At 37.5% G+C, this 26425-nt stretch overlaps 1 protein-coding gene across 6 annotated transcripts in view; it reads right to left on the bottom strand.

Moving 5' to 3' along the window:
- Window positions 1–26425, bottom strand: part of TBC1D19 (TBC1 domain family member 19) — a 155453-nt gene that overhangs the window by 101399 nt on the left and 27629 nt on the right. For 5 of the 6 annotated variants that reach the window (XM_060299223.1, XM_060299222.1, XM_030832234.2 and 2 more), the window contains exons 2-4: window positions 21919–21991; window positions 20897–20942; window positions 4454–4529 (exon numbers count right to left, since the gene is read on the bottom strand). In XM_060299223.1, the coding sequence (XP_060155206.1) occupies window positions 4454–4529; window positions 20897–20942; window positions 21919–21991 (195 nt within the window). Of the gene's footprint in view, window positions 1–4453; window positions 4530–20896; window positions 20943–21629; window positions 21676–21918; window positions 21992–26425 lie in introns of those variants that run through there. The other variant, XM_060299224.2, reaches the window with a different exon arrangement.

Here is a 26425-nt window from a genome sequence, read left to right as displayed (position 1 = left end):
TGAAAAACGGAAACAATTTCCTCTAAGATCAGGAACAAGACAAAGTTGCCCACTCTCACCACCTTTATTCAACATAGTTTTGGAAGTTTTAGCCACAGCCATCAGAGAAGAAAAACAAATAAAAGGAATCCAAATCAGAAAAGAAGAAGTAAAGCTGTCACTGTTTGCAGATGACATGATACTATATAGAGAATCCTAAAGATGCTACCAGAAAACTATCAGAGCTACTCAATGAACATGGTAAAGTAGCAGGATACAAAATTAATGCACAGAAATCTCTTGCATTCCTATACACTAATGATGAAAAATCTGAAAGAGAAATTAAGGAAACACTCCCATTTACCACTGCACAAAAAGAATAAAATAACTAGGAATAAACCTACCTAAGGAGACAAAAGACCTGTATGCAGAAAACTATAAGACACTGATGCAAGAAATTAAAAATGATACAAACAGATGGAGAGACATACCATGTTCTTGGATTGGAAGAATCAACATTGTGAAAATGAATATACTACCCAAAGCAATCTACAGATTCAATGAAATCCCTATCATACCACCAATGGCATTTTTCACAGAACTAGAACAAAAAAATTCACAATTTATATGGAAACACAAAGACCCTGAATAGCCAAAGCAATCTTGAGAGTGAAAAACAGCTGGAGTAATCAGGCTCCCTGACATTGGACTATACTACAAAGCTATAGTAATCAAGAGAGCATGGTACTGGCACAAAAACAGAAATATAGATCAATGGAACAGGATAGAAAGCCCAGAGATAAACCCACGCACATATGGTCACCCTATCTTTGATACAGGAGGCGAGACTATACAATGGAGAAAAGACAGCGTCTTCAATAAGTGGTGCTGGGAAAACTGGACAGGTACATATAAAAGAATGAAATTAGAACACTCCCTAACACCGTATACAAAAATAAACGCAAAATGGATTAAAGATCTAAATGTAAGGCCAGACACTATATAACTCTTAGAGGAAAACATAGGCATAACACTCTATGACATAAATCACAGCAAGATCCTTTTTGACCCACCTCCTAGAGAAATGGAAATAAAAACAAAAATAAACAAATGGGACCTAATGAAACTTAAAAGCTGTTGCACAGCAAAGGAAACCATAAACAAGATGAAAACACAACCCTCAGAGTGGAAGAAAATATTTGCAAACGAAGCAACTGACAAAGGATTAATTTCCACAATATACAAGCAGCTCATGCAGCTTAATATCAAAAAAACAAACAACCCAGTCCAAAAATGAGGAGAGGACCTAAATGGACATTTCTCCAAAGAAGATATACAGATTGCCAACAAACACATGAAAGACTGCTCAACATCACTAACCATTAGAGAAATGCAAATCAAAAGCACAATGAGGTATCACCTCGTAATGGTCAGAATGGCCATCATCAAAAAATCTACAAACAATAAATGCTGGAGAGGGTGTGGAGAAAAGGGAACCCTCTTGCACTGTTGGTGAGAATGTAAATTGATACAGCACTATGGAGAACAGTATGGAGGTTCCTTAAAAAACTAAAAACGGAACTACCATATGACCCAGCAATCCCACTACTGGGCATATACCCTGAGAAAACCATAGTTCGGAAAGAGTCATGTACCACAATGTTCATTGCAGCTCTATTTGCAATAGCCAGGACATGGAAGCAGCCTTTGTGTCCATCAACAGATGAATGGATTGAGAGGATGTGGCACATGTATACAATGGAATATTGCTCAGCCATAAAAAGAAATGAAATTGAGTTATTTGTAGTGAGGTGGATGGACCTAGAGTCTGTCATACAGAGTGAAGTTAAGTCAGAAAGAGAAAAACAAATACCATATGCTAACACATATATATAGAATGTAAAAAAAAGAAAAGAAAAGGTTCTGACGACCTAAGGGCAGGACAGGAATAAAGAGGTAGACATAGAGAGTGGACCTGAGGCCACGGGGAGAGGGAAGGGTAAGCTGGGACAAAGAGAAAGAGTAGCACTGACACATATACACTACCAAATGTAAAATAGATAGCTAGTGGGAAGCAGCCACATAGCACAGGGAGACTAGCTCAGTGCTTTGTGACCACCCAGAGGGGTGGGATAGGGAGGCTGGGAGGGAGATGCAAGAGGGAAGAGATATGGGGATATATGTATATGTATAGCTGATTCACTTTGTTATAAAGCAGAAACTAACACACCATTGTAAAGCAACTATACTCCAATAAAGATACTAAAAAAAAATTACTGCAACAAAAAAAATCTTCAGTCTTGCAGATTTAGAGATCCACATAAAAAGACTGTAAAAATGTCACTTCCCTTATTTTGATAAATAATAATTCTTGAATTTCAAACAAACAGAGAAACAAAAAAGAATCAATTACAGTTGACCCTTGAACATCTTGGATGTTAGGGATGCCAACACTCCACACAGTGGAAAATTCGAGTATAACTTAATATTTGGCCCTCCATTCCTGTGGTTCTGAATCTGCAAATTCAACCAGCCCAGGTTAGTGTAGTACTGCAATATTTAGCATTGAAAAAAATCCACATATAAGTGGATTCATGCAGCTCAAACCCACGTTGTTCAAGAGTCAACTGAATTTCATCAAACATTTACCGAGAGTGTTCTGTGGGCTAGGCACTATGCTTAGATGCTCAGGATTAAAAGCACAGTCCCTGCTCTTAAAGGGACTAATTTAGTGCAGGAATCTGCAAACTTTCTATAAAAAGGCAGACAGTAAAAAATTTAAGCTTTCCAGGTCATAACATCTCTAAAGCAACTATTTAACTCTGACATAGTAGTGCAAAAGCAGACATAGCCAATATGTAAATAAAGGAGCATGACTATTTTCCAATAAAACATAATTTTATTAATTCCTGTAAGTTTCATGGGTCACAAAATATTATTCTTCTTTTGATTTTTCAACCAGTTGAAAATGTTAAAAAAAATAATAAAATATCTAGCTTGCTACCCATACAAAAACAGGTGGCAGGGCAGATGTGGCCCATGCGCTGTAGCGTGCCAACTGTGGATCTAGCAGGTAAGCCTGGAGAGGAAAGAGAGGAGTACCATACTCCTTGTGTGTATATACACAATACCTATATTTACCATTCATATATAGTCTCAGCAACTAGCAGTAGGCTTTAAGAACAGACCTGTTATTTATCTCTGTATCTCTTCAGTCTTAATAGGAAACCAACTTTTGTGCTTTGTTTTTTATACTTATGCTAAAACTGATACTTTCTCTAAAACTTTCAGAAATTTTCAAATTTTGCCAAAAAATACTTAGACCTAAGCATTTAGTTTTATTTTCTTGAGTTTATATCTTTACAACAAAAGACCAATTATTTCATACGTGTATCACGTGATGATTATGATTTATGACACATCAATAATAAATACTGTCTGATTGCTAGCCCTAAAGTACCACCTAGAGATAGAAACATATTACATATTTCCTCAAATATCTCCATGTTTTTTGTTTATATTGCTTCCTTTCACCCTCTAATTTTGAGGGTTTTTAAAATGAATATAAAAGCAGAAAAAGAAAAACCTGCCTAACATCTACCACTGTGGAGCATGGTAACTCAAAGCAAGCAGAACACTTCTCAGGAGAAGCAGAACTATGATAACTGTTGAAGCTGGGTGACGGGTTCACTGGAGTTCTTTAGGGTGTATCTGAAAATTTTCATAATAATTTCTGAGACTATGATAGAGAAAGAAGGTTGACTTATGAGGTCCATTAAATGCCTCAGCAGTGTTAGTCAGACAGTCCCCAGCACTGTGAGGAAGGCTCATGAATAATGCCACCTCACAGGCAGGTAGACCACACAGGGCCAAGGCAAAGCCCCGCTAAAAGAATTAGGGGCATGTGACAGAACTTGTTAAGTTTCTACTTTAACAGCTTTTTACAGTTTTTCTGTTAAAGTTATTTTATTTTACGCTTTTAAAGTGACTTTTAGTTGTTTTCAGTGCATTTTAGATACAAGGTTCATTTAGGTTGTGTAACAGAATACAATTAGTATGTATATCCTGCTGTGAAAACAAATGTTTCAAATATAGTATCAGTAACACTAGTGTCAAAAGGTAAAATTTTAAGGGAAGAGTGAGTCAGTTCATTCCCATTTCATTCCTTTAATATCACACAACATTAGGAACAAATTGTTTCATAATATTTACTTTTATGATATTTTAAATTTTAGGCCAGTATAGTACATGATTTTTTTTCCTTCTACTCAACATTTTCAAGATTACTATAGTTAAGTAAGTGCAATCCTTGGTTACTGAAAATGAAAAGTATGCAAATAGTATTCACCTCACTTTAATGGTCTTTACCCAGTCTTTCGTATAATAAATACAGTCCTAATATTAATAAGGATCTTTCACTCTGCATTATATAACTTGGTATGGAAAAATAAAATTAAAATGAACAGTAGCCAACCTGTGCTTTCCTCATGTATACCAAAGGTTCTTTAAGATGTTCAGGAGGTGCAGCAGGATGACTGGGTAAAGGAAACCTGGGGACAAAAAGAGGAAGCTGAGTATTATACATTACTCTTTTTTTAAAAAAAATAAACAAAGAATGCATGTTTTTATTTATTCACTCAACAACCACAGACCTGAGAGCCTACTGCCATGTACTGGTTATATACAGGTAAACAGGCCCCTGCCCTCAAAAGGTTTACAAACCAAAAGCAAGCAAGAAAAACTACAAAAGCACCACAAAAGCATATATAGGGGGCAAAGAAGTCTGAGTTATGTATTTGATACAATTTTCCCTTATGCTAAGAATTGAAAAGTATATACATTACTCTTAATAATTAATCAGTTCGCCTGGTTAGAAATTACTTACCTCTGTAGTCCATGATAGAAATGAAATAGATATTTGTTAGCAGTTCTATGTGCTTACACAAGGTACAACAACCTAATAAAACTTTAATTCTTATCCTACTAGCATAGTAGTTGTAAATTAACGATTTACTGACTTGTTAAAAGTTAAAGTGAATGCATAAATTTAGGTAAATTTAAAAATTATTTAGCTCTGTAAGTGCTCACATGAAAATTTTCACAACTGTTAATTTTAGTATGTAAGTACTATAACACTTAGAGAAATTTTTTTTAATTCTGAAGTCTAAAAAAGTCCATTAACTTACTAATATATCAACTTTTCTCATTTCTCTCAATTTCCTTTTCCATAGGATTGAAATGATAGTAAAAATACTATCTTTTGTAATAGCCATGTTTTAGTATTAATATATTACATACTACATTAATTCACAAATTTAATAAAATTTTAATGTCTTAAAAATTATGTTTTCTATGTAACATTACATTTTATATTCAAAATGTATTGTTTTTTATTAAGAAAACAGATTTATTTATTCAACAAATATTTGAGCCATTCTAAGTACTAAGTATATGGTAGGATTAAGACAGTTATCTCCTGTTCTTACGTACCTAATATTCTAGTGAAGAAAGAGTCAATATTTATAAAAACAAACAAATAAATAAATCAATAGAATAATATAAAATAGTAATAAGTGCCATGAGAAAATGAGAGCAGGATAGAGTCAAAAGTGATTTGGAAGGGCAGGGAAGGTGTTTAGAAAAGCTAATATTTGAACCAAGACATGAGTGAAAAGGAGCCAACCATTCAAAGATCTGGGGGAAGAACATTCTAAGTAAAAGGACAGCAAGCACAAGACTCTGAGGTGGGAAAATATGGAATGTTTAAAAATCAGAAAAAGCCAGGATGGTTGAAATGTAATGACTGAGGCACAGAATGATATAAAATCATAGAGAAGGCAATAGGAGAACACAACAATTTAACATTTACTTAGAGTTTTCAATCTCTTTCACAACATATAGCTCCCATTGAAATTAATCATATAACTTGTACCTACAGCAAAGCAACCACGTTCTAACAATCAAGAACCATACACTGAATTCTCAAGAAATTCCTCATCCAAATGGGGACATCCAAAGGGGGACACCAGACAGTTTCACTAACTGATTATTTCTGGCTAATTGTTTTTTTCTACTAAAATCTGCATTCCATGTACCTAAACAAATCACCTTTTCCCACTCACAAGTGAAAAAAAAATTGATAATCTCTAGATATCTCAGTATTTCTTCTTATATGCAAGATAGTTTAAAAGCTATATATTTTATACCACTCACTACATCATTTGTAAAGAGACGTGATGTATAATTAAATATAACTTAAAAATTCTTCTATTTTAATGGTAATTATTTCTAAACTTAATAAAACTTAGAAATTTAGGATGGAAACTTGAGAGCACTTACTGATGAACTTAAGGGTTATTTAATGCTCAAAGAAATTTATCCATAAAAAAAGGTAAGAAGTGACAACCCCAAATCATTCATATTAAACCAAAATAAAGTTAGATATTTATTCAATTGTAAATATTTAATGAGAACCTACTAAGTTCAAGGTAATAGAGATACAGCAGGGAACAAAACATGTTAAAATCTCTGTCCTTGGGACTTCCCTGGAGGTACAGTGAGGGCGCATGGGTTCGATCCCTCATCGGGGAAGATCTCATATGCCACATCGCGCAGCCAAAACAATAAATAAAATGAAATAGAATAGAATACAAAAGAATAAAACAAAATAAAATAAAATCTCTGTCCTCACGTATTTTACATTTAGTAATACAAAGAGATGAGGGTCTGTAGATAGGAACAATGCAGAAACCTCCGTATCACTCTTGATTCCTCCCTCTTCCTGTCTCCCTAAATCCCCATAAATGCCACTCATCTCCTCTACCCCACTGACAGTTTTAGGCAAACAACATTTCTCGCCTGCATTCATCTGACAGATTCATAAGCAGTCTCCCCTGCTTCCACACTATTTTCAACCTACTTGCCAATTTGCCTGGCAGTTAGTCAGGAGCAGTGTCTTCCTTATTCACCAGTGATTGTATTTCCAGTGCCTAGCATAAGGCCTGGCACATACTAGATATCCAGTACATTGTTGAATAAATAAAATGCAAATGTGGTTATGTCACTACTTTGATTAAAAATCCTAAAATGGCACCCAAATGCTTTTAGGATCCAGTCTACAAATCCTTGAGTAAGAAGCACATCCTTGCCTACAGATCTAGCATAATTCTTTCCTATGCCCCTTTCCTCTCTACCACCCAACTCTTGTTGCCGTACAACTTTTGTTCCTCCAATATACTGCATTCTTTTCCACCTATAAACACCTTTGAACCTGTTGTTCCCTCGTGCCTAAAGCATTTTTCTTCTCTACCCCTTCCCCTGACTAAATCCAGCTCAGCTTTTTGATCTCAGTCTGAGTATTATTTCCTGTGATAAGTCATCATGACATCCCCAATGTGAGTTAAGTGCCTGCCCTATGTACTCCTTGTACTTATCCTATTATAGCGCTTACTATATTGTACTATAATTGCCTCTTTAAATTCTCTGTGCCCCACTGGGATGTAAGCTCCATAAAAAGCAAAGACTATCTGCCTAGCTTGTTCACTATCCCAGCACCTAGCTCTGTACATAACGCATAACAAGCACATAGTAATATTTAAAACTAAGAGGGCAGGGTGGAGTCAAGATGACAGTGTGAGAAGACGCCAAGTTAACGTCTCCCCATAATTAGGTTCCCTGCCGGCTGCTGGTGGAGGACCCTAACGCCCAAGGAGATGGGAGGAACCCCCAAGTGAACTGGTAGGACGTGCGGGGACTGAGGGGGGAGGAAAAGTGGAGGCCAGACAGGATCAGCGCCCCTGAGGCTGGGGAGATCAGGAAAGGCACGTGGGAGGGGCCCTCAGGGAGGAGTGGAGGAAGAGCTGAGGGCATTTGCCCCACTGACTTGGGCACGGGGAGACTGCTGAGCTCCCAAGCCGGTCCCCTGCCCTCCAAGGGCCCCCACTCCCCATGGCCGCATTGGTCCTGGGGGCATAGGAAGGAGGCCGAGGGGATAAAAGGAGAGGCAGGCAGGAGGGCCCCTCTGAAACCAGAGGAACAGGAGAGGAGAGGAGGGCGTTTGCCCCACCCACTCGAGCCTAGAAATCCTGCTGGGTTCCCAGGTGAGTTCCCCCACCCTCTGAGACCAGGGGTGGGGAGCATACCTGGGCCCCTTCTGTTCCTTTGAGCCTATGCCCCACCTCCCACAGCCCACAGGGCCTTTTCCAGCCCTGTGGGTCCTAAGCATAGGCCCTGCCCACTGCCCAAAACTTGCCCTTGCTTAGGTCCCGCCCTCCAGAGCCAAGGCCTTCCCCACCTGCCCCCTTTTTTTATCTCTTCCCTCCTCCTCTTTTTTACTATTGTGGTACTGTTGTACCTTCTGGTTGTTGATTCATCTATATTTTTATTTTTATATACTTTCTAATACATCTGTTAGTTTCCTAGTCTAATTTTTTTTAACTTGGTTATTGTTCTCTCTCTTTTTTTTTTTTTTTTTTTTGCCATACCACGTGGCTTGCGGGATCTTGGTTCATGAGCCAGGGGTCGGGCCCAAGCTCCTGTGGTGGGTGCTCCTAGTCCAAACCACTGGACTAACAGAAAACCTCAGACACCAGGGAATATTCATCACAGTGAGGTCTCACTGAGGTCCTCATCTCAGCACCAAACCCAGCTCTACCCAAAAGCGTACAAACTCCAGTGTTGGAAGCCTCAGGCCAAACAACCAGTAAGACAGAAACACAATGCCACTCAAAAAAAAAAAAAAAGAGATGGCCAAAAAATATGTGACAGATGAAGGAGCAAGGTAAAAACCTACAAGACCAAATAAATGAAGAGGAAATAGGCAATCTACCTGAAAAACAATTCAGAGAAAAAACAGTAAAGATGAGTCACACACAAGGTTGTCCACTCTCAACACTATTGTTCAACATAGTTTTGGAAGTTTTAGCCACAGCCATCAGAGAAGAAAAACAAATAAAAGGAAACCAAATTGGAAAAGAAGAAGTAAAGCCGTCACTGTTCGCAAATGACATGGTACTATACATAGGGAATACTAAAGATGCTACCAGAAAACTACTAGAGTGAATCAATGAATTTGGTAAAGTAGCAGGATACAAAATTAATGCACAGAAATCTCTGGCATTCCTATACACTAAAGATGAAATATCTGGAAGAGAAATTAAGGAAGCACTCCCATTTACCACTGCAACAAAAAGAATAAAACCTAGGAATAAACCTATCTAAGGAGACAAAAGATCTGTATGCAGAAAACTATAAGACACTGAAGAAAGGAATTAAAGATGATACAAACAGAAGGAGAGATATACCATGTTCTTGGATTGGAAGAATCAACATTGTGAAAATGACTACACTACGCAAAGCAATCTACAGATTCAATGCAATCCCTATCAAACCACCAATGGCATTTTTCACAGAACTAGACAAAAACTTTCATAATTTGTATGGAAACACAAAAGACCCTGAACAGCAAAGGCAATCTTGAGAAAGAAAAACAGAGCTGGAGGAAACAGGCTCCCTGACATCAGACTATACTACAAAGCTATAGTAATCAAGACAGTATGGTACTGGCACAAAAACAGAAATATAGATCAATGGAACAGGATAGAAAGCCCAGAGATAAACCAATGCACATATAGTCACCTTAGTTTTGATAAAGGAGGCAAGAATATACAATGGAGAAAAGACAGCCTCTTCAGTAAGTGGTTCTGGGAAAACTGGACAGCTACTTGTAAAAGAATGAAATTAGAACACTCCCTAACACCATACACAAAACTAAACTCAAAATGGATTAAAGACCTAAATGTAAGACCAGACACTATCAAACTCTTAGAGAAAAAAATAGGCAGAACACTCTATGACATAAATCACAGCAAGATCCTTTTTGACCCACCTCCTAGAGAAATGGAACTAAAAACAAAAACAAATGAGACCTGGGCTTCCCTGGTGGCGCAGTGGTTGAGAGTCTGCCTGCTGATGCAGGGGACACGGGTTCGTGCCCCAGTCCAGGAAGATCCCACATGCCGCAGAGCAGCTGGGCCCGTGAGCCATGGCCGCTGAGCCTGTGCGTCCGGAGCCTGTGCTCCACAACAGGAGAGGCCACAACAGTGAGAGGCCCGTGTACCGCAAAAAAAACCTAAAAAAACCAAATGAGACCTAATGAAACTTAAAAGCTTTTGCACAGCAAAGGAAATCATAAACAAAATGAAAAGACAGCCCTCAGAATGGGAGAAAATATTTGCAAATGAAGCAACTGACAAAGAGTTAATCTCCAAATTTACATGCAGCTCAATATCAAAAAAGCAAACAACCCAATCCAAATATGGGCAAGAGATCTAAATAGACATTTCTCCAAAGAAGATATACAGATTGCCAACAAACACATGAAAGAATGCTCAACATCACTAATCATTAAAGAAATGCAAATCAAAACTACAATGAGGTATCACCTCACACCAGTCAGAATGGCCATCATCAAAAAATCTAGAAAGAATAATTGCTGGAAAGGGTGTGGAGAAAAGGGAACCCTCTTGCACTGTTGGTGGGAATGTAAATTGATACAGCCACTATGGAGAACAGTATGGAGGTTCCTTAAAAATCTAAAAGTAGAACTACCATAAGACCCAGCAATCCCACTACTGGGCATATACCCTGAGAAAACTATAGTTCGGAAATAGTCATGTACCACCATGTTCACTGAAGCTCTATTTGCAATATCCAGGACATGGAAGCGGCCTGGGTGTCCACTGACTGATGAATGGATGGAGAGGATGTGGCATATGTATACAATGGACCATTACTCAGCCATAAAAAGAAACGAAATTGAGTTATTTGTAGTGAGGTGGATGGACCTAGAGACCGTCATACAGAGTTGAGTGGGTCGGAAAGAGAAAAAAAAATACCATATGCTTACACATATATATGTAATATAAAAACAAAACAAAACAAAAAAAATGGTTCTGAAGAACCTAGGGGTAGGACAGGAATAAAGATGCAGACATAGAAAATAGACTTGAGGAGACACAGAGGGGGAAGGGTAAGCTGGGACGAAGTGAGGGAGTTGCATGGACTTATATATACTACCAAATGTAAAATAGATAGCTAGTGGGAAGCAGCTGCATAGCTCAGGAAGATCAGCTCAGTGCTCTGTGACCACCTAGAGAAGTGGGATAGGGAGGGTGGGAGGGAGATGCAAGAGAGAGGAGATATGGGGATATATGTATATGTATAGCTGATTCACTTTGCTATAAAGCAGAAACTAACACACCACTGTAAAGCAATTAAATTCCAATAAAGATGTTAAAAAATTTTTTTAATAAAATTTTAAAAAAATGAATCACAATCTCAGAAATAGAATGGAGGCACGGATTGACAAAATACAAAAAATGTTTAACAAAGATCTAGAAGAAGTAAAGAACAAATAGAGATGAACAACACAATAACTAAAATGAAAAATACACTAGAATGAACCAATAACAAAATAACTGAGGCAGAAGAACGAATAAGTGAGCTGGAAGACAAAATGGTGCAAATAACTGCTGAGGAGCAGAATAAAGAAAAAAGAATGAAAAGAATTGAAGATAATCTCAGAGACCTCTGGGACAACACTAAACGCACCAACATTTGAATGTAGGGGTCCCAGAAGAAGAAGACAAAAAGAAAGGGACTGAGAAAATATTTGAAGAGATTATAGTCAAAAACTTCCCTAACGTGGGAAACAAAATAGTCACCCAAGTCCAGGAAGCACAGAGAGTCCCATTCAGGATAAACCCTAGGAAAAACACACCAAGACACATATTAATGAAACTAACAAAAATTAAATTCAAAGAAAAAATATTAAAAGCAGCAAGGGCAAAACAAAATATAACATACAAAGGAATTGCCATAAGGTTATCAGCTGATTTTTCAGCGGAAACTCTGCAAGACAGAAGGGAGTGGCAGGATACACTTAAAGTGATGAAAGAGAAAAACCTACAAACAAGATTACTCTAGCCAGCAAAGATCACATTCAGATTGGATGGGGAAGTCAAAAGCTTTTCAGACAAGCAAAAGCTAAGAGAATTCAGCACCATCAAACCAACTTTACAACAAGTGCTAAAGAAACTTCTCTAGGCGGGAAACACAAGAGAAGTAAAGAGCCACAAAAACAAATCCCCCCCAAAATAACAAACAAACCCAAAACAATTAAGAAAATGGTAATAGGAACATACATATTGATAATAACCTTGAATGTAAATGGATTAAATGCTACAACCAAAAGACACAGACTGACTGAATGGATACGAAAACAAGACCCATATATATGCTGCCTACAAGAGACCCACTTCAGATCTAGGGACACATACATAGTGAAAGTGAAGGGATGGAAAAAGATATTCCATGAAAATGGAAATCAAAAGAAAGCTGGAGTAGCAATACTCATATCAGATAAAGTAGACTTTAAAGTAAAGATTGTTACAAGAAATAAGGAGGGACACTACATAATGATCCAAGGATCAATCCAAGAAGAAGATATAACAATTATAAATGTTTATGCACCCAATAAACATTGAGGAGCACCTCAATACATAAGGCAAATGCTAACAACCATGAAAGGAGAAATCGACAGTAACACAATAATAGCAGGGGACTTTAACATCCCACTTACACCAACGGACAGATCACCCAAACAGAAAATAAATAAGGAAACACAAGCTTTAAATGACACAATAGACCACATAGATTTAATTGATATTTATAGACCATTCCACCCAAAAGTGGCAGAATACATTTTCTTCTCAAGTGCACATGGAACATTCTCCAGGATAGATCACATCTTGGGTCACAAATCAAGCCTTGGAAAATGTAAGGAAATTGAAATTGTATCCAGCATCTTTTCTGACCACAATGCTATGGGATTGGAAATCAATTACAGGAAAAAAAAAACTGTAAAAAGCACAAACACATGGAGGCTAAACAGTGCACTACTAAATAACCAAGAGATCACTGAAGAAATCAAAGAAGAAAATTTAAAATATATACAAACAAATGACAATAAAAATACGATGACCCAAAACCTATGGGACACAGCAAAAGCAGTTCTATGAGGGAAGCTTATAGCAATTCAATCTCACCTCAAGAAATAAGAAAAATCTCAAGTAAACAATCTAACCCTACACTTACAACAACCAGAGAAAGAAGAACAAAGAAAACCCAAAGTCAGTAGAAGGAAAGAAATCATAAAGATCAGAGAAGAAATAAATGAAATAGAAACGAAGAAAACAATAGGAAAGATCAATAACACTAAAAGCTTGTTCTTTGAGAAGATAAAAATTGATAAACCCTTAGCCAGACTCATCAAGAATAAAAGGGAGAGGACGCAAATCAATAAAATTAGAAAGGAAAAAGGAGAAATCACAACTGACACAGCAGAAACACAAAGGATTGTAAGAGGCTACTACAAACGACTATATGCCAAAAACATGCACAACCACAAGGAAATGGACAAATTCTTGGAAAGGTACAATTTTCCATAACTGAACCAGGAAGAATTAGAAAATATATACATACCTATCACAAGTAATGAAATTGAAACTGTAATTAAAAATCTTCCAACAAACAAAAGTCCAGGACCAGAAGGCTTCACAGGCGAATTCTATCAAACATTTAGAGAAGAGCTAACACTGATCCTTCTCAAATTCTTCCAAAAAATTACAGAGGAAGGAACACTCCCAAGCTCATTTTACGAGGCCACCATCACCCTGATATCAAAACCAGGGAAATATATCACAAAACAAGAAAATTATAGGCCAATATCACTGATGAACGTGGACGCAAAAATCTGCAACAAAATACCAGCAAACAGAATCCAACAACACTTTAAACAGTTCATACACCATGATCAAGTGGGATTTATCCCAGGGATGCAAGGATTCTTCAGTATACACAAATCAATCAATGTGATACACCACATTAACAAATTTAGGAATAAAAACCATATGATCATCTCAATAGATGAAGAAAAAGCTTTTGACAAAATTCAACACCCATTTGATAAAAACTCTCCAGAAAATGAACACAGAGGGAACCTACCTCAACACAGTAAAGGCCATATATGACAAACCCACAGCCAACATCATTCTCAATGGTGAAAAACTGAAGCCATTTCTACTAAGATCAGGAACAAGACAAGGATGTCCACTCTCGTCACTCTTATTCAACATAGTTTTAGATTTCCTGGCCATGGCAACCAGAGAAAAAAAAGAAATAAAAGGAATACAAATTGGAAAAGAAGTAAAACTGTCACTCTTTGCAGGTGACATGATACAATACAGAGAAAATCCTAAGGATGCCACCAGAAAACTACTAGAACCAACCAATGAATTTGGTAAGGTTGCAGGATACAAAATTAATGCACAGAAATCACTTGCATTACTATACACCAATGATGAAAAATCAGAACAAGAAATTAAGGAAACAATCCCATTTACCATCGCAGCACAAAGAATAAAATACCTAGGAATAAACCTACCTAAGGAGGCAAAATACCTGTACTCAGAAAACTATAAAATACTGATGAAAGAAATCAAAGATGACATAAACAGATGGAGAAATATACTATGCTCTTGGATTGGAAGAATCAATATTCTGAAAATGACTATACTACCCAAAGCAATCTACAGATTCAATGCAATCCCTATCAAACTACCAATGGCATTCTTCACAGAATTAGAACAAAAAATTTTACAATTCATATGGAAACACAAAAGACCCCAAAGAGCCAAAGCAATCTTGAGAAAGAAAAACAGAGTTGGAGGAATCAGGCTCCCTGACTTTAAACAATACCACAAAGCTACAGTAGTCAAGACAGTATGGTACTGAAACAAAAACAGAAATATAGATCAATGGTACAGGATAGAATGCCCAGAGATAAACCCACACACATATGGTCACCTAATTTACGAGAAAGAGGCAAGAACATACAATGGAGAAAAGACAGCCACTTCAATAAGTGGTGCTGGGAAAACTGGACAGCTACACGTAAAGAATGATATTAGAACACTACCTAACACCATACACAAAAATAAACTCATAATGGATTAAAGACCTAAATTTAAGACCAGACACTATAAAACTCTTAGAGGAAAACATAGGAAAAACACACTTTGACATAAACCACAACAAGATCTTTTTTGACCCACCTCCTAGAGTAACAGAAATAAAAACAGAAATAAACAAATGGGACTTAATTGAACTTAAAATCTTTTGCACGACAAAGGAAACCATAAGTAAGACAAAAAGACAACCCTCAGAATGGGAGAAAATAGTTGCAAATTAAACAACAGACCAAGGATTAATCTACAAAATATACAAACAGCTCATGGAGCTCAATGTCAAAAAAACAAAGATTCCAATTAAAAAATGGGCGGAAGACCTAACTAGACTCACCAAGGAAGACATACAGATGGCCAAGAGGCACATGAAAAGATGCTCAACATCATTAATTATTAGAGAAATGCAAATCAAAAGCACAATGAGGTATCACCTCATAATGGTCAGAATGGCCATCATCAAAAAATCTAGAAACAATAAATGCTAGAAGGGTTGTGGTGAAAAGGGAACCTTCTTGCACTGTTGGTGGGAATGTAAATTGTTACAACCACTATGGAAAACAGTATGGAGGTTCCTTAAAAAACCTAAAACAGAACTACCATATGACCCAGCCATCCCACTATTGGGCATATACCCTGAGAAAACCATAGTTCGGAAAGAGTCATGTACCACAGTGTTCACTGCAGCTCTATTTGCAATATCCAGGACATGGAAGCAGCCTTTGTGTCCATCGACAGATGAATGGATGGAGAGGATGTCGCACATGTATACAATGGAATATTACTCAGCCATAAAAAGAAACGAAATTGAGTTATTTGTAGTGAGGTGGATGGACCTAGAGACCGTCATACAGAGTGAAGTAAGTCAGAAAGAGAGAAACAAATACCGTGTGCTAACATATATGTATGGAATCTAAAAAAAAAAAAAAATGGTACTGATGAACCCAGTTGCAGGGCAGGAATAAAGAAGTAGACATAGACAATGGACTTGAGGACACGGGGTGGGAGGGAGAAGCTGTGGTGAAATGAGAGTAGCATCGACATATATACACTACCTAATGTAAAATAGTTAGCTAGTGGGAAGCAGCAGCGTAGCACAGGGAGATCAGCTCGGTGCTTTGCGATGACCTAGAGGGGTGGGATAGGGAGGGTGGGAGGGAGGCTCAAGAGGGAGAGGATATGGGGACATGTGTATGCATATGGCTGATCCACTTTGGTGTACAACAGAAACTAACACAGTATTGTGAAGCAATTATACTCCAATAAAGATAAAAAACAAACAAACAAACAACTAAGAGGGCAAAGAAGAGCTATGATTAGGACACTTTGGAGGTGTCCAGGTCTACCACCTGAGGACTCTTCCAGAGAACACCGTGAATGTCTATAAAGACTTACCCAATCTTGTGGTCTAGTGTAAGGTACTCATTATCTAAAATCTTTCCATTTTGGGCCCACTGTAGTTCAGCATTTATACCTCTCCAAGGTATGGTAGACACTTGCATATATCTACTATAGCAGTAGACTACAGTACATGTTTTTTTATAATATATACATATATAGAAGGTTTAAAAAGGTTTATATATTTCTTTAATTTATATTCCTTAAGGGAAAACAATAGGTCTTCTAATTCTTTATAAACTGCTCTACACAAAATACAGTAAAGAATAGGACACAAAGAAATCGGTACATTTTCTAAATCTTTACAGTAGTTTAGGATTAACAGTTATACTAATTGTCCTCAATTCAACAAATATTTATTTTGCGCCAGCATTGGTGGGTGGCTCAGTAACTACTTGCTGACTCAACGTCATTTATTTGATGCTATAGGAGATACTCAAAGAAATGTAAGACATAATTCTTGTTTCAGAACACTTTTAATCTAGGTAAGAAACAAGATGTAAATACAGTAAGTCCCCTACATACGAACGAGTTCCATTCCGAGAGTGCGTTCGTAAGTCCAATTTGTTCGTAAGAACAACGAAGTTAGCCTAGCTACCCAACTAATACAATCAGCTATATAGTTCCAAACTGTAATAGGTTTATAATACTTTTCATACAAATAATACATAAAAAACAAACACAAAAAGTAAAGAAAACATTTTAAATCTTAACAGTACAGCACCTTGAAAAGTACAGTAGTACAGTACAACAGCTGGCATACAGGGTCTGGCATCGAGTGAACAGGCAAGAAGAGTTACTGACTGGAGGAGGGAGAGGAGGTGGGAGATGGTAGAGCTGAAGGATCGTCAGCAATAGGAGATGGAGGGCAAGCTGCAATTTCACTCACGCCTGACACTGACGGCACAGGTTCTGGTTCCTTGCTGGATTCAGTTCTATCTACTCTCTTGAAAAACCGATCCAGTGATGTCTGGGTAGTAGCTCTTTTTTTCTCATCGAAGATGACACGGTTGCACTGGATTGCATTCTGAACGGCTGCTGCAACCTTCGTGTACCATTCTACGTTCGGGTCCTGTGCCTCACAAACTAACAGTGCCTCCTCAAATAAAGAAAATCCTCTTGCCATTTCCTATGTCATGAATCTCTTTAGCTTTTCAGTTATCTCTTCTTCCTCTTGTCTCTCTTCGCCCTTTCCCTGGGCCTCCAATTCCATCAGGTCTTCATTAGAAAGCTCCTCTTGTTGCAGAGCAAGGAGTTCAATGAAGTTGTCCTTTTGCAGATCTAGCTTGAAATAAAGATACTGTACTACTGTACTCTATACAGTACTGTACAGTAAAGTACACAAAAGCACAACCACTTGTAGAGGATGCACGCATGTGACAATGTATGCCAGACACGTGAACTAACTTATGTGATTGGACATGCGAAGGCACGTTCACATCTTTGAAAGTTCTCAGCCTGAAGGTTCATATGTAGGGGATTTACTGTATATGTGAAATGTAGTAAAATGTATGGCTTTAGAATCAGACAGCTAGAGGTGAAACCCTAGCACTGCCATTTACAAGCTATATGATCTTCAGCAAGTTACTTAAGTGGTCTAAGACTCATTTTTCTCTTCTGTAAAATGATGATAATTATAAATTCTACTTCATAGGGTGGTCATAAAGACTACCTAATACAAGGTAATATCCAAAAGTGCTTACCACAGTGCTGGACATAAAATAAGCATTCAATCAATGTAAATTATCATCAACATAATATTAAGTAGTTATTAACACAATAATAGTTAAACAAAGTAGGCAGTTTTGAAGTGGGAAGAACTAACCTGGGCTAGAGTTACAAGTTTCATGTAATAACAGAACACAGAAAATTTTCTGCTATATTTGTTAAATAAAAATCTGACTAGGGCTTCCCTGGTGGCACAGTGGTTGAGAGTCCGTCTGCCGATGCAGGGGATACGGGTTCGTGCCCCGGTCCGGGAAGATCCCACATGCCGCGGAGCAGCTGAGCCCGTGAGCCATGGCCGCTGAGCCTGCGCGTCCAGAGCCTGTGCTCCGCAACAGGAGACGCCGCAGCGTTGAGAGGCCCGCGTACCACAAAAAAAAAAAAAAAAAAACTGACTAAAATATTTGGAATGTTTACCAAAATAAGTAAAATAACACGAGCAAATTCCATGTATGATCTGTAAAGCTCACATGTCCACACTTCTATTAGTAATGAGAGTATGGATTTTTTTTCAGTTCCAATTACTTAACAATAAATATTTCTACTTCACTTTTGCTTTCTTTACTTATCCATCGTGGTTTTTGCCAATGAAAAATGCAACAGAATGTGCTAAGTCCACTTTATTCTTCTGACTTATGTTAGGAAACACTTCTTCCCACTCCAGATGTGCCCTTCCACATGAAAAGAGCTCCCTCACCGTAACATTCTTGGCCTCTCTCCAGGGCTTTACTCACTACACCACAGAAGAGGTTTAATGCCTTCTCCAACTTTTAAATTTTGGAAGACTAAGCTGAACACACTCACCAACGCTATTTAACTAGAAGGTTAAGTCTATTTAAGCCTAGAGTTCAGTTAAACAGCTTATTTTGCTCTTGCACTAAGCTATGTCCTCCTACCCAGTCTTTACCACAAATAAAAGTATAATTTTGATCCCCCATTTGCCTTTATATTTTATTTTATTTTCTCAATTTGTTCAGAACCCAAGTGAGGAAAGAGGTAGTATTATTGGGCTCCTTCAAATATCTCAACAAGTTATTCAAAATAAAATATTTATTTAACGTCTATTATGTAGGATATCAAAGATATGACAATGAATGAAATGCTGTCCCTGCCAGCAAGTAAAAAGGCACTCTGTCTCATAGAACAATTTTCAGGAATGCATTATGCCACAAAAATAGCAATCATCAGTAATATCTCCGCAGATGAAAATCTAATATTTGGAATTATACACAGCAGATGCTTTTATTCTGCCCATATCAGAGACAAAGACACTGAAGTTACAAGCTTTAACAGGCAGAGAGACAAATCAGCATGTCCATATTAGTCTAATCAACCCGTGGTATTTCTACTACATTTGGGGAATTTTGAAACCTTACTTGTCATGATAAATGTCTTTTCCTTTGGTGACTAGAACCAAAGGCATGATCACAATCAACTTTAGTTAATAGATAGCATTTTATATGTGATGTTATTTAAGAGGTCAAAAACCAACTCAGAAGATAGCAATAACCGAAGAAGCAAATACTAATTTTAAAAATGTGTGTCAGGCTTCCCTGGTGGCGCAGTGGTTGAGAATATGCCTGCCAATGCAGGGGACACGGGTTCAAGCCCTGGTCCAGGAAGATCCCACATGCCGTGGAGCAACTAAGCCCGTGCACCACAGCTACTGAGCCTGCGCCCTAGAGCCCGTGAACCACAACTACTGAGCCCATGTGCTGCAACTACTGAAGCCCGCGCACCTAGAGCCTGTGCTCTGCGACAAGAGAAGCCACTGCAATGAGAAGTCTGTTCACCACAACCAAGAGTAGCCCCCCAATCACCACAACTAGAGAAAGCCCGCGCGCAGCAACGAAGACCCAACGCAGCCAAAAATAAAATAATAAATAAATTTAAAAAACAAAAACGTGTCTAAGCACAAATCCACAAGCATTCATCTGAGTCTCTTTGTTTTACAGACAATTCTGGTAAACTGGGTTATCTCATTTCCCAGTTAACAGCAGATTAGAAGGAGCAAATTAGAAATGGGAGTGTGAGAAACTAGAGAATGCTAGAGACACATTGATAGCAGGAAAAGAAAAGAAAAAAAGACTTAAGAACTCTGTTAGATTATAAACTCCATGAAGGCAGAAATTGTGTTCATTGTTCTATGCTATATTCCCAGTGCCTGGCATAGTGCTAGAAATAAATAACTGATGAATAATGGAACATTAAATAAACTACAAAAGCTAACATTTGGGATCTATATTTTTTGTAATGACAAATAGTTCTGTACACTTCAGCAGACTCTGAGAACAAATCCAGATAAATAAACACATTAATGTTCTTAATAATGACACCAATTTTTTAAAAAAAGAGTTAATTGTGTTTAAAATGATCAGTTTACAAAGACAGAAGGATAAGATCCAAAATGGCAACAATAAAAAGAACATTGGTAAGCTTAAATTATCCAAAATATTAACTTATGAGAAATATCATATTTCCTAATTACACTGGATAAATGAATTAGTATAAAAATGTTGGCAATAAAAAACCCCACCTATTAATTCTCAGGCAAGACTGTAATTTTTAATAGTATTAACTTACTTGAAATGCCATTTAAATACTAATGAGAAATAATAACACTGAGTACACATAGCAATACTATATTCGTTACTTACAAAGCAAATACAGCTAAACATAAGAGTATCTCAAAATAGGTAGGAAAAACTCACACACTCAGTTCACTGTACACAGCATTCTGAAGTTTCTTCTCCCAACCTATTGAAAAAAAGGAGTAAAACATACAAACATATTAGTTTTAAAAATAAACATACATCATAATTAAATTTATCTCACAAAAACTTTAACATTACATTCATTGGTGAAAGAACTTTATCAACTTCCAGTTGCTGTGTAAAGTGTTATACTAAGGAATTATTTCTTATATATTTACCAATATCCCTTGGCTAACACTAAGTAGCAAAGTCATCAACATGATTTATTCTTATAAAACTATGGCACCATTTTCTTAAGATGAGAAGAATATTTCCTTCTTCCACTGTTAAGGTACTCAATGAATGCCAAAATCTTGGGCCATCGCACTACCAGAGCTATGAGAAATGTGCCAAGGGAAGGGCAAGAAACAGCCAGGCACTTGACAAAGATTACAAGTAATTCGTGACAATTAACTAGTCATTAAACTCCTAAACAAGAGAAGTAGATTATTATGAGGCACCATCAGTCAGCTCAGTTCGCTTGGCTGCTAACTACTTGAACTTATACGGGCAAGTAAACCACTTAATATCTCAGTTCCCAGTGCAAGGGCTGCTAAACTGCTTGCTCTAAAAAAGTTGGGATTTTCTTCTGTTTTCTTTGAAAGGGTAGAAAAGAGGAGAGAAAAGAAACGGGAGAGAAAAGAAGCAGAGAAGGAAAAAAGCCACAAATGAAAGGTAAAAGTCAAGTTACTTAGCTATGGAGATTCTTAATACATTCAGGATGTATTTTGACCAGGAAGGTAAACAGTATTTAAAACTGATTAATGTAAAGCAGTCATTCCCACAGTGTTCCTGAATTTTTGCAGCATTTCTGCAGAAATATCTGAAAGTTCTAATTCTCCCCAAATAGAAACCTATCCCGTGACTGTTACACAATTTTGGCTGAGTAATTGGCTGTGGATACAGTGTTCCCTCAGAATAAAGTATTTCCTTATTTTGCCTTAAAGAATCCGAGAAGGAAAAAAAAGCAACTTACAAACCTGATATTTTAAAGAATTCCTTAATATCTTCTTTTAGTGATTCAAGTTTAATCTCAGGTCTCTGAAGACTGGCCTAATTTTAGAAAGAAGAAGAAAAAGAAGAAAGGAAAAGACAGAGGTCAAAAGTAAATCATTTGGGATGATATTTAATGCTAATGAAAGTTTTAAAAAGGAATGTCCAAATGTGCACACTATTTAAAAACTCCATTTTGAGGTCAGAGCATCGGAGTATCTGGAATAGCTCATAAGAGAAAAGACTTTTTCACCCATTCTTGAAATAGAGGACCTGTGATAATATACTATAGACTACTTAAAATATTAAATCTTGTAGCTTATGAATAGTTAACATCTTCACCTAAGCATTTTATTTTTATGAACATTTAACATCTATTTTTCTAATAGGAAAAATACTCAGATTTTATAAATTCATTCTCTTAATATTATACTTAGCATATATAGCACCTGGATTCACCTAATAACCAAAAACTCTGTTGCATCCATATAACTGGAGCTTTGAACAGTGTCATCTTTGGATCGCTGCTCTGTAAACCTGCATTTGTTGTACATATTTATGGAAAATACATAAAACTACTCACTCACAAATGCTTATTAGTGTCTCTTTCATCTTCAATTGCATGATTTCTATTCTACTGGTTTTTCACACTGTAATTTTTACCAAAAATACTAATTTCTCCAACTTATAATGGCTTCAGTTACCTTTGAAGTGTTCATCTTTCATCACCTAGCTCTCTCTATCAAATTCTAGAAGCATATTTTTTAAGAAGGTTTTTCTATTAGGGTATCTCATAAGCATTTTAAATCTAAGAAATCAAAAACTGATCTTATCTTCCACTTACTACCTTTCTCCTCTTCTATTTTTAATCCTCATCCATGAAATTACCATTCACCAAATCTTCCAACTCAGAAACTTTCGTTATTCTCAATTCTACTCTAATTCTTCTACAATTCAACCCCTTTCTGGGAAGATGGCATTGGTGGCAGTGCGATTTTTTTTTTTAATCTTCCTGATCTCCACATAAAAACAGACGAAGCAACTAGAGAGCAAAACCAAAATTCCATGGAAAACATTTACAACCAAACTTGGTGATAAGATATTCCTCATAAACCTAAAATATAAGCAGTTGTGGACAAACCAACAGCCACATAACCTGTATGGTATTAGCATCTACACAGGAAAAAGCAGAGGAGTATCTGATAGATATGAAAAGAGGAGAACCCCGAAATAGCCAGCAAGTGTTCACTGGAACATATGATGAGCTAATTTTAGAACAGGAGCTGACAATGGGAGGGGTTTTGTCTAATCCAATATAGCAGATGAGATCTGAAGACACTGGCACAGCCTAGCACCTATGAATTCTTGAAACTGGCCAGCCAGGGCTCCCTTTCTCCCTTTCTGAGGAGAAAAACTTGATAGAGTAATAAAAATTGAGGATGACAGGGAACCAACTTATTACCTTGAAAACTGATAAATGAAAAGGCATTTATCTAGCCTGCCTTTCCTACAGGAACTGTACCACTTGGTAACCAAATAATAGATAATGGGAAAAGTCTCTTTATAAAAATATTCCAGCTAATAACTAAAACAGATATGATATAATTAGAATATCACTGTTTTGCAATCCCTAATCAATTCTAGGCATTGAGCAGAAACAGCTATTAACTTTGCAAAAAGACAACCAGCAATTATGTGCTTCTCAATGAAAGAAGACTCCAGTGCCAATAGTCGTGGTCACTGAGATGGCACCTGAGCCTGATCAAAGACTCTGGGTCCAACTGTCAACTTCTACGTCATACAAGCTGCACCATGAGTGTGTAATCAGAAAAATCCAGGTTGTGAGAAATCCTAAAGGTCAAACGGCCCAGTTCTTCAGCTGATCAATTGTAAGGGAGAAAAAAAAAAAGAAGGAGAGAAAGCCTGTAGATTTTAAAAGACTTAAAAGGTATATCAAATAATCTTTTTTTAGTTGGCAAAACTCAGAGCATCCAGGGATATACATTTGGTTAATGAAACTATCAAGAAATGCAGGAAAGTGATTACCATAAAAATCAGGTCCTCTGGGAGGGAGGGACTTGTGATTGGGTTGTGACAAATGGAGAGGTTTCTGGTGTGGCTGGCAACATTTCACTTTTTTACCAGGGTGGTTGTTTAAAGTCGTTCATCTTATAATAATTCATTACATTATAGATTTGTTTTGTGTAGCTTCTGTTTGTGTTTTACTTTACAACAAACAGGGCAAAAAAAGGAAAAAGAAAAATACATCCTCCCAATCTATTCCTTCTCTCCATTCTAAAGTCCCACTTTAGGGCTTCCCTGGTGGCGCAGTGGTTGAGAGTCCACCTGCAGGGGACACGGGTTCGTGCCCCGGTCCGGGAAGATCCCACATGCCGCGGAGTGGCTGGGCCCGTAAGCCATGGCCGCTGAGCCTGTGCGTCCGGAGCCCGTGCTCCGCAACGGGAGAGGCCACAACGGTGAGAGGCCCGCGTACCGTAATAAAATAAAATAAAATAAAATAAAGTCCCCGGGGAGAGGCCTGCGTACCATAAAAAAAATAAAATAAAGTCCCACTTTATTAAGGCAACCTGATTTTTCTGTTTATAGGTCAAGGAGGAAGAAACATGGCCAGCTTCCCATCTGGTATGTGTACTTTCTTCTTGTTTTTAATTGGAGTATAGTTGATTTACAACGTTGTGTTAGTTTCAGGTGTACAACAAAGTGAATCAGTTATACATATACATATCTCCACTCTTTTTTAGATTATTTTCCCACATAGGCCATTACAGAGTATTGAGTAGAGTTCCCTGTGCTATACAGTATGTCCTTATTAGTTATCTATTTTATATATAGTAGTGCTGCCACCTTATTTAAATTGCAACTACCCCCCACCTGGCATTTTCACACCACCTTACTCTACTTTCTCTTCTTTCTTAGCATTTATGCCTCTTAGTATACTGTATGATTTATTTACTATGTTTATTGGTATACTATCTCCCTACATTAGAAGTGGTAAGCTCGACCTGGGCAGATATCTTTTTTTGTTGTTCTCCTTTGTATCCTAAGTGCCTAGAATAGTTACTTCCACATAGTAGATGCTCAATAAATGTTTATTGAATAAATGAACCAATTTCTCCCTTTTCCAATCCATATTCCAGCATTTTCTTCCTAAAACGTAAGTCTTTCTCGGCTGTGGATCTCCACAGCATATATAAGAAATCTAAACTTTTCAACAGCACACACTGGGACCTTCACAATGTAGACCAACTTATCTCTCCAAATTCATCAGCTGCTGCTCCACCAAGCCAACAACATCCTCTTTTTTCACACCTCCTCCGTGACGCCCTACACTCTAGCCACAGAGAGCTATAATCACTGATACCCCAAATGTCAAATACTTTAGGGTTCCAGGCTTTTGTTCATATTGTTTCCTCAGATATAAGAGCTCCCTCAACACCTTGGCAAATACCTACTAGCTTCCACTTCCAGACATCCTTCAAATATCACCTCCTTTCCCAACTACCTCACCTGCTACCTGCAAATAGTACATGCTATTCCTCTGTGAGAGCACTTACCCAATTACACTGTAATTTTCAGCTCACCTATTTCTCTTTTTAACTCTTAAATTCAAAGGCAAGACCATGTCTTCATTTCTGCATCCCAAGTGTTACTTGTCATTAACTGTTGCTTGACAAAATTATATTGACCAAACCATGTTCTATCCTTTTCAACTAATTTCCCCTCAAATAAACAAGGAACTTTATAAAACTTATGTTTAACTGAAGAGACCGGTTTCCAGTCTGTAATTCCTAGGATTTTAAAAGCTGCAAAACCCTTCTTATTATTCAACAGTATCAAGGCAAAAGGAAATAGGTTTTCTTTTTACTAAGTCTGTATTTGGAAATGACCCAGAAGTAGCAAAATTTAAAGAATTTCAAGAGAAAAAAATGATTACTCCTCCTAAGCATTTTCAATACTTCAAGTTGCTAGATATCCTAGATATACATTTTTTTAATATAAATTTATTTATTTATTTATTGGCTGCGTTGGGTCTTCGTTGCTGCGCGCGGGCTTTCTCTAGTTGTGGCGAGCAGGGGCTACTCTTCGTTGCGGTGCACGGGCTTCTCATAGCAGTGGCTTCTCTTGTTGCAGAGCACAGGCTGAAGGCGCACGGGCTTCAGTAGCTGCAGCAGGCGGGCTCAGTAGTTGTGGCGCACGGGCTTAGTTGCTCCGCAGCATGTGGGATCTTCCCAGACCAGGGCTCAAACCCGTGTCCCCTGCATTGGCAGGCGGATTCTTAACCACTGTGCCACCAGGGAAGTCCTCCTAGATATACTTTTTGATATCAAAGGCAAATCAAAATTCATTAATCATCTAAGCTAATTGTAAGAATCTTGAGAAATTTGAGACTCAGAAGCAGGACAGTGACAGGAGGACAACGTGATAAGGCACAGCAATTCTCAAACATGTTTTAGCAGCATAATCCTTTCTTTC

This window comes from Globicephala melas, chromosome 5 (genome assembly GCF_963455315.2).
Source record: "Globicephala melas chromosome 5, mGloMel1.2, whole genome shotgun sequence".
NCBI lineage: Eukaryota > Metazoa > Chordata > Mammalia > Artiodactyla > Delphinidae > Globicephala > Globicephala melas.
This window is presented reverse-complemented; position numbering and strand designations above follow the sequence as displayed.